This window comes from Atractosteus spatula, chromosome 7 (assembly GCF_055471065.1).
Source record: "Atractosteus spatula isolate fAtrSpa1 chromosome 7, fAtrSpa1.hap1, whole genome shotgun sequence".
In the NCBI taxonomy this organism is placed as follows: domain Eukaryota; kingdom Metazoa; phylum Chordata; class Actinopteri; order Semionotiformes; family Lepisosteidae; genus Atractosteus; species Atractosteus spatula.
Window position 1 is genome coordinate 46,437,200 of NC_142712.1, and position 8,870 is coordinate 46,446,069.

The 8,870-nt window shown below is 43.9% G+C and overlaps 2 protein-coding genes across 2 annotated transcripts in view; both read left to right on the forward strand.

Moving 5' to 3' along the window:
* Positions 1 to 4,907, forward strand: part of atp8b4 (ATPase phospholipid transporting 8B4) — a 42,255-nt gene extending 37,348 nt beyond the window's left edge. Inside the window, exons 28-29 of the mRNA XM_088921176.1 lie at positions 3,202 to 3,368; positions 4,770 to 4,907. Coding sequence (XP_088777302.1) covers positions 3,202 to 3,330 — 129 coding nt within the window. The 3' untranslated portion in view covers positions 3,331 to 3,368; positions 4,770 to 4,907. The remainder of the gene's footprint in view (positions 1 to 3,201; positions 3,369 to 4,769) is intronic.
* Positions 4,299 to 8,239, forward strand: LOC148831167 (NAD(P) transhydrogenase, mitochondrial-like). Its single transcript, XM_088920013.1, has 7 exons — positions 4,299 to 4,320; positions 4,770 to 4,999; positions 5,676 to 5,893; positions 6,458 to 6,545; positions 7,529 to 7,651; positions 7,720 to 7,808; positions 7,921 to 8,239. The coding sequence occupies exons 1-7, from the start codon at positions 4,299 to 4,301 to the stop codon at positions 8,237 to 8,239; spliced, it is 1,089 nt and encodes a 362-aa protein (XP_088776139.1).
* Positions 8,240 to 8,870: the final 631 nt, after the last annotated feature.

The window sequence follows — 8,870 nt, forward strand, 5'->3', positions numbered from 1 at the left end:
GTGTACATAACTGATTTTCTTCAGTTGTAAAACTAATACCTGATACATTTAGAGTAACAATCTTACAACTGTTCAATTACTCCCTCCCACTCTTAGTCTTAATTGATTGTAGGCCGTTTTAATTTCTGGATTAACACATGATCAAAACAGCTCATGAATTGACACGTAATTTAAATTCAGTGTCTCCATAATCCCTCACAGAGTAAGAAATGACCCAGTTTAAAATAGGTCGCCTTAAAGCAATTAATATTAAAAGGATCAGTATTATTTTTTTTAGTATTTTTATCATCAATAAACGGACCAGTTGTGTGTGTGCAAAGAGAGGAAGTGTGGGTGAAATCCATTCACATTTACTATGTGACACCAAGTGCGCACACCTGAGTGACGTACACTCAGATGGGCAGAGCAACCGAAGCCGCAACAAAAGAGCCTCTGGATGAAAAAATTAAGAGACGACCAAAGTTAAAATTTCTGCGTGATTTATTCTGCAAAGAGAATGAAGAGTATTAGCAGTGTTGTGTGCTGCTTTGGACTCACTGCCGGGTCAGTTTCACACTCGGCAGGAGAGCTACTTGGTGTCACGTGTTCCGACTATTTATAGCCGATAAAGCTTGAATATCGAAAACTCTGAGGCACCAGCTTCAACGTGAAGGTCACTGCGGCTGAAAGAATGTGTAATATTTAACTTGGTTCCCTTAACAACACTTTACATAAGGCGCACGACCCAGGTTAGTACTGTAGCTATTTGAGATAAACTGTTTTATGTGTGCGCGTCTCTCTAGTGAAGTCAAAATTGTTCTGTTTCTCCTGTCGGGCTTTTGAAAAAGTTCTTACGTGGCTCTATATCTCGACGCTGTTCTACCTGACTGGGAATAATCAGCTTTGTTTCAAATGGACATGAGAGCTCACGCTGTTTTCTCTGTTCTGTAAAAGTCAACAAAATTTAAGTGCACAACGAGTTTTGCATCTGAAGTAGTTATAGCAAATAAAATAAACATTTATTTTTAAAATCTATATAACAAAAATATATAAATACCCCAAAGATGAAATAACAGTGGCTTAACTGTAGTGAACATTACAGCTTTTACTATGAAAGCAGAATCAAGGCTATTTTATGTCTTTAACATACAGTGGTACAAAAATAGAGTGCGAGGCAAACAGAAATAACAGCAAGGGAATTACAAAGGGATTTAGGAAAATCAGGGCCTTGGCAGATACATAAATAAATTTAACATTGGTACTGTAAGTGCAAAGTGTTCCCTGCTGGTACAGAAACATTCACTGTAACACTGGAGCTGTGTGTCTAGCTAAAATGTGGAATTTAAATGTGGTTATGCAGTTATGCTTCAGCTGTATAATGCATTAGTGAGACTTATTCAAAGTGTTGTGTTCTATTTTGGTTACATGACCACAAAAAGGATATTATAGCCATAGAAAAAGTTCAAAGAAGAGCAACAATTTTTGGTACTGAGGAATTGTCATATACAGAGAGGCTAAGAGATATAAATCTCTTCAATCTTGAAAAAAGGAGAGTGAGAGGAGATTTCAATTAAGTACAGAAGATCCTTGGGGGTATTGATAGTCACTCGGCAGACTGTTTTACACTCCATAAAGAAAGCCACACAGGAAATTAACAGGACAGCGAATAGGAAACCCTTGTTTCCACAAAGAATTGAATGATTCTCAGCCAGGCTGGGGCCTATACTCCGGATAATTTTAATTTAATAATTGCAGTTCTGTTTTGCTGTATCCCTTCAGTTTTGGAATCGCCAGTTGTGTGTGTTTTTTGTCTCAGCTTGAGCAATAAACCCCCTGGGCGCACACAGGAGAGTTGTGGAGACGTGACCAGACTCCTCCAACCTGCCCACCTTCAATCTGCTCGTTAATTAACACATCACAGGCAGCTCAGCCCCGTACTTCGGGGTTCGACGCCAGTTGGAGGAGAGGTGCATCCCTCACTGACAGCACTGTAGCCTGTGACTACCCAGGAGGCAGCACAGAGCGCGGTGTAGCTGAGAGGAGAGCAAACCCTGGCCTACTCACTCCTCCCTGCCCTCAGCACAGCTCAGGGAATGGTGCACCACGGCTTGGGGAGTCCCAGTCGCAGCTAGCTAGTGACATGACCCGGACTCGAACCCAGGATCATAGAGCTCACCTGCGGCGCCGCCTGGGAGACCTTAGCCAGGCACTCTTAAGAATCAGCTGGCGGGATCTTAAATTTCACTCGGCTACTAAACTTCCAAATGAGAATGATGTGCTGAATGTCCTCCTCTCCTTTGCACCCTTTCTTCTCATCTTATGTTCCTTGTGCTTCACATTATTTCTGGAAAACAGGTGGTAAAGACAGTGAAATGTATGACGCTTTTATTTGGAGAAATTTACTGATTTCAGTGAGCAACATACTCCTCTGTAAGTTGAACATTTTGCTGTACAGTTTATATATTGATGGATTGGAAGGCTATGGAGTGTTTTGATTCTGCTTTTCAACTCAATCTATGAATATGTTGTATATCTTAAAGTTGCACTGAAATCAACAATTTTGAGTTCTAACGCATCAGCAGGAACCAGGGCACTTGCATTACATTTGGTGCCTGATTGTTATTTGATCATTGTGAGTTTGGTCATAATTTAGGTGTCTGAAAATGATTTGAACATGCTGTTCTCATGAACTAGAAAATAAAGCTGGACAAGGTCTTTTTCATTCAACCGTGGAGCTCAAAACAAATAAGCATTTCAGCTACGAGTATTGGTGTCTCATACAGCTCAAAAAGGCACAGGCCCTGGTTTGCTCCTCCATTTCTGTTTTTAAACGCTCTTAAAAGCGAATTGCTCGTGCAACATGACTGTTATGTTTCTCACTGCTTTCAGTACTGGTGGGAAATCGAAGGTCACCTTTTGTGCCGGGACTAGAGATTTGTTATCTGGCCAAGAAGATTTTTTTTCCCTCTGGCCTGGAAGATTTGAATGTGCTTGTTCTCCCTGTTCCCAGCCCTTGCAGTGAGGTGCTGCTTGGCACAGTGTCCCGTACCACCGTCACGTTTCCCGTTCTCGCGGATCTGTAGCAAACAGCCGGGTGATCTCTCTGTGTCCTGGTGCACTGCGACGTCACACGGCTGTCCTGGAGGTTATCTGGAATCGTCAGGGAGGCATGTTGACATCTGAAGGCCTGGCCTGTGTGTGAGTTCCCGTCTTTACCTTCAGGACACCTGGACTAGAAGCCGCAGGAGTCTGCGGAACCATGGCCTGCCTCCTACGCTGTGTCACCAGCTGCTCTGTGCCCCTGTTCCACCAGGGCGCACTGCCAAAGACGCCTGGAAGAAGATATTTTAGGACATTTCCCGTCTTATGGAACCATCAAACTGCTAAAGGTAAGGCAAATGTCCCAAAGTCCGAGACGTGTTCTAACTTTGTGTTTTGAATCATGTCCACCAACACTGACTAACTCTTTTAGCTCCCTCTACTAACAGGAAAGAGACCCAGTGAGCCGCAGGTTCATCCAAGGATTTTCTTTGTGTTTTTTTCATTACAATTAGAAGGTCAGGAGCAGTTCTGTAGACGACTGGAAAGAATTAAGCATTCGGAGGGAGGCTGAGGGGGCTGTTTTTGTACCTCTCGGTACAGGAAAAACTGTGGGTTTGTAATTTTGACAAGATTCCCTGTTTAAAAGTAAGAGAGGTCACTCAAAGGTGAAAGACCCTGTTGCTTCCAATACTGGCTGACCATGTGTGCTCAGCTGTCACAGCGTCCCAGCTCTGCTCCAAGGCTCCACAACCTGAAGTTCACTTTTGTTTGCTTATTTATTTTGCTTATTAAGGAGTGAGGCTTTCAGGGCCGTTTCCCAGGCAGGCTGACAAGCTGCTCGGGCCCTTGCAGGATCGGCAGCGGGCAGAATGCCAAGCAGCTGCTAATAATGTCTCGCTACACTTAGAAGTCACCCTGCCAATTAAGGCGAGATATGTGAAACTGGAGTGTCCCTGGAAAATCTCAAGGGCGGCTGGCTGAGGGCTGCGCAGTCTGTTTAAGATAATTTTCTCTTTCCTTGCGCTGTGGCTCATTTTAACAAGTGGGGAGGGAAAAAAACAACTTTTGAATATGTAGGCCCTTAATGTGCTCATGTGTGAATATGGCAAAGCCTCCTGTCAGCGCATGGTAGTGCAGCATTAAAGTTTTTATTCTTACTTGAGGTCCGAGGATGTTTAGCAAAACAAATTTAAAAATGTCTAAAATCAATTTTTTTCAATACTTAGTTAATTGAGCTCCACTGTTCTTATTCCATTGCATTGTGCAGAAACATAGAAATGTATCCAATTGCTCTCTGTAGTGAGATGGACTGAGACAGAGTTCCCAATCCTGGTCTCAGAGGCAAACACACCTGCTGTTTTTTCAGTCACGCTCCTTCACAAAATTTAACCCTTAATTCAGTTAATAGTTGGGTTAATTTGAACTGTTTTCTGCTCTTGAATATGTTGCAGGCTCCCTGTTAACTATCGCATAAACATTCAGAAATAAGTAGAGAAAAAAAACTTAACAAATGTTGATATCAAGCAAATTGTTAGCTCAATAAAGGACTCAGTTAAATAATTAAGCTTCGCTGGAATACAAACCAGCAGGATTGAGAGCTCCTGGGACCAGGGTTGGGAACTCGTGGAATTGGGTAACTAATGGACAAAGAGGTAGTGGTTAAAATTGGTCTCTTGATCTACTGTACAAATGAGCATTACAAAAGATGTGTGTGAGTGAAAATTCTGTGAGTCTTGTTTCTGCTGCAGGGGTTCGCTACCAGGACATCCTGGTTGGAATCCCCAAAGAGGTGTCGAAGAACGAGAGGAGGGTGGCTGTGTCCCCGGCTGGGGTGCAGGCCCTGGTGAAACAGGGCTTCAATGTCCAGGTGGAGTCGGGCGCCGGAGACGAGGCGAAGTTCTCAGATGACCAGTACAGAGAAGCAGGTGCCAAGATAGGGGACACAAAGACTGTTTTTGGTTCAGACCTTGTTCTGAAGGCAAGTCACATTTATGGCTCTTTACCTAATTTTTTATTTATTTAGTTTTTTTAAGGACCAGCTTGAAAAAAGCCTGCATGTACAGGTACTCTGTGAACAGAAGCAAGACATGTTTGTCTGATGTAATTTTCCTCCACTGAGTTATTGCAATAATTGTATCAGTATCCTCTAGCAAAATAATTATCTGCAAGTTCTTCTACAAAATGCGAGTTTAATAAATGATCCTATAAAAATGTCCTTATCGGCAACAAATGTTTTTTAATGAAACAAACTGCTTGCAGTGATAAGCTGAAGCTTGTTATAATTTCTGCTTGCTTGAGATTATTACACATATATATCATTGGAAATCTGCTCATTCTAGGATGTGCGCGCACAGGAGCACAATTTAGAGACTCAGGTTAACTCTGGTACAAACCTTGCCTAGGGTACTTGTGTGTGGAGTCTGCATGTTCTCTGTGTATTTCCATGTTTTTTCAGCTGTTCCAGTTTCTTCACAAAAACATGCAGACTCCACACACAAGCACCCTGGGCAGCGTTTGTACTCGGGGGGGCTAACTGTCATGAAAATGTGTGATATAATGCAAGTTAATTGGATACAAATTTTGGTTTAGGAGTACGTGCTTCTGACACACTCTAATGAAAGCATCAATGTGTTTTAACTTTCTGCCTTTCCCAGGTAAGAGCTCCGACATTTAATAATGTTTTGGGAACACACGAAGCTGAGCTGCTCAAACCAAAGGCCACTCTTGTGAGCTTCATCTACCCAGCACAAAATCCTGACCTTATGGAGAAGCTCTCCAAGCAGCAAGCCACTGTTCTTGCAATGGACCAGGTGCCTCGGGTCACTATTGCTCAAGGGTATGATGCCCTGAGCTCCATGGCTAACATAGCAGGGTGAGTAACAACCAGTCCGTTCTGAAATAAACTGCAGGCTTCTTATGCGTGGTAGTTCAAGTCTTTGCAGTGTGTCAGGCTGCCAGATGAGTTAAATGAAATGAACATGGAAAAAAATCAATAGGAATGGACATTTATCTGGTTTCCAGGATTTGTCTTTGCTGGTGTGATTTTTTTTTTAGTTTTGTGTGCTCAGAACCCATCCAAACTACCTGTTGGGACCAGTAATATTTGCATTGTTTTTAATGCCTTGATGTATACATGAAGTTTTTTTTTAAAAAAAACTGTTCCAAAAGAATATCAGATTCATCTGGCAGACCGAAACTTTTCACGAGTTTAATATTCTCGTTTTTAAATGGATGCAAGTGGGTGAAAGCAACAGGAGTTCAGATAACTTCTGCAAACTCTCTGTATTTTTTTGACACATTGGGGAGAAAAAGTACAGTTACTCTACAAGACAAAATTTGAAACTCGGCAGGCTTGTTTAGGTTTCATATGGAAATAGTTTAAAAGTCTCCCAGATGAAGGAGTAAATCACGCTTTAAGCATGCTCTTGTCATTCAGGTACAAGGCTGTTGTCCTGGCAGCAAATCATTTTGGAAGATTTTTCACTGGCCAGATCACAGCTGCAGGGAAAGTGCCTCCAGCCAAGGTACCGATCTCGCCGTCTAATTACTGTGTAACACTATCGCCCTGAGTGACAGTCAGCGCCAGCCAGATCTTCACAGTGCTGTCAAACTCTGGAGGGAACTTCTGCACAAAAAGAAAGGAATGCTTTAAGAGAGGCAGATTCAAGTATACACATTTTTAAAATGACAAAGAGAACATCAAACCATCCATTTTCTATACACTTCTTCCAGTTCATGGTCGGGAGTGTGCCTGTTGTTGGTAGGTCGGGAGCTTTTCCTGCCAACAACAGGCGCAAAGCAGGATACAATCTGGATGGGACACCAGTCCATCGCAGGGCACGCACAGACACCGACACGCACACACTCACACCAGGGCCAGGTTTCCCAGAAACCAGTTAACCTACTAGAATATCTTTGGACTGTGGGATGAATCCTAACTGGAGTGCAATGGTAACGGTTCAGCCTCCCTTCGACGTGATATTTAGTTCTTAGTTTTCCTTTGTAATGCCCACTCCCCCTGTGCCATGTGGAATGGCTAGTACTCAATTACTATGGTACGGTTCAGTGGCCGCCCTGGCGCTGGCACTTGAAAGAATGTTGATGTCCCGCTCATCCTGCAAAACAAGCGTCATGGAGTGTGTGTCTCACTCCCTCCATTGCGAATTCACACTTCTCCCATCTGGGAGATGCCTCTGTGCCCCCAGGTGTAAAACCAACACACTCAGGAAATCTTGAATTCCCACTGCAATCACACTCTTAAACAATGCAAAGTAACTACCTTGTCTCTTGTTTCTTTCCCCCTGTAACACTACTGTATTCTCTTCCCTTTTGATGATGTGTATTTGTCATGGTGTTGTATTTGACTCTGCCGTAAAACAAACTTCCCCTAGGGGACAATAAAGCTTGAATTGAATTGAAAAACAGGCTTTGTTCAGGCCACTCGCCCCCTCTTTGCACTGCCTCTTTGCGGTGGGGAGAGGGTGGAAGCGGTTGTCTTTGGTCCTAGCTGAGCCTTGTCGGCACTCTGCCGGGCTCCCCGGAGGAGTCCCAGTCGCAGCTGGCTCACCCTGAAGCTCCAGGTCATGGAATGGCTGGCTGGCTGGCTGGGCCTGATGGGCTCTTCAGTTGGGCACTGTTACTGGCCCACACACCCAGGAAGCCTGCTCTAGTAATAAGCGAGCTTTCTCTTCTTGCCAGGTTTTAATAATTGGCGGGGGGGTGGCAGGCTTAGCCGCTGCAGGGGCTGCCAAGTCCATGGGAGCAGTCGTCCGAGGATTTGACACCAGGTAGGCGTGAATTTAGCCCACTTGTTGGTCTCAGTTTTACCTGGACTACCTGTAGCAGTGTTCTGGGCGTGCACTGACCACATGGGCCTGAAAACCTGTCACTGCCCCGCAGGCCGGCTGCCCTGGAGCAGTTCAGGTCCTTTGGCGTGGAGCCCCTGGAGGTGGAATTGGCCGAGTCTGGGGAAGGAGTGGGCGGCTACGCTAAGGAGATGTCCAAGGAGTTCATCAAGGCAGAAATGGCCCTGTTTGCCAGGCAGTGTAGAGATGTGGACATCATTATCAGCACTGCTCTCATTCCAGGTGACCTTTCTTGTCTCTGTGCGTCCTCGGGACAGGGGGCTCCAACCTGGGTCCTGGGGAACCCCAATCCAGCAGGTTCTGTGGAACACCAGTTCCTGAAGATACGAGACAATTGTATTGTGATCATTTAAACAGGTGGCTGGTAAAATGAAGTAATTTGGAAATCATAGAGGACTAAAATCTCAGTACTCTTCAGCCTGCAAGGACCAGAGTTCTCTTAATTGATCACATTGTATGTTTGACTCATCTACAGTTGACAGATTTTTTTTAACGATTAGCCACAAGTGACCTGTAGAACTAACTGGATTGGGACTCTCCAGAACCAAGGCTGGAGATGCCTGGATTACGAATTAGTCTTAAATGCATTTGAGATGTTTTTTTCTGCAACAACACATAAAACTTTCTAAACTCCCCAGAGAAATTATTATACAACTAAACTAGATGAGTGCATAGTTTTCACTGTACTAGTAGTAACTTCCATGAAATCCTCTGTTTATTATTTTAACTGTACACTCTGTGTTTTACTTTCCCACCAAACAAACTTGTTCTTTTTCACTGTTACCTCAAGAGCAGGCTTAGTTGTGACATAAGATGACCTCTGAAAAAGCTTGCTGTGTGATCTGTGAGGTTTGTATCTAGACTGCAGGCAGCATACTGCACTGGTAACAGATCTTAGATCTCAGCAGTTTGTGCAGGACTTTCCTAGACCAGTCTGTTCCTCTCGCCTTGTCTCCCAGGAAAAAGAGCCCCTATCCTCATTAA

Bases quoted from the DNA above. Each gene is read 5' to 3' on its own strand.
- LOC148831167 (XM_088920013.1), top strand. From the start codon at position 4,299: ATGTATCCAATTGCTCTCTGTA. The intron at 5,000-5,675 runs GCAAGTCACATT...TGCCTTTCCCAG, and splicing joins GTTCAGACCTTGTTCTGAAG to GTAAGAGCTCCGACATTTAA. The intron at 7,809-7,920 runs GTAGGCGTGAAT...ACTGCCCCGCAG, and splicing joins GTCCGAGGATTTGACACCAG to GCCGGCTGCCCTGGAGCAGT.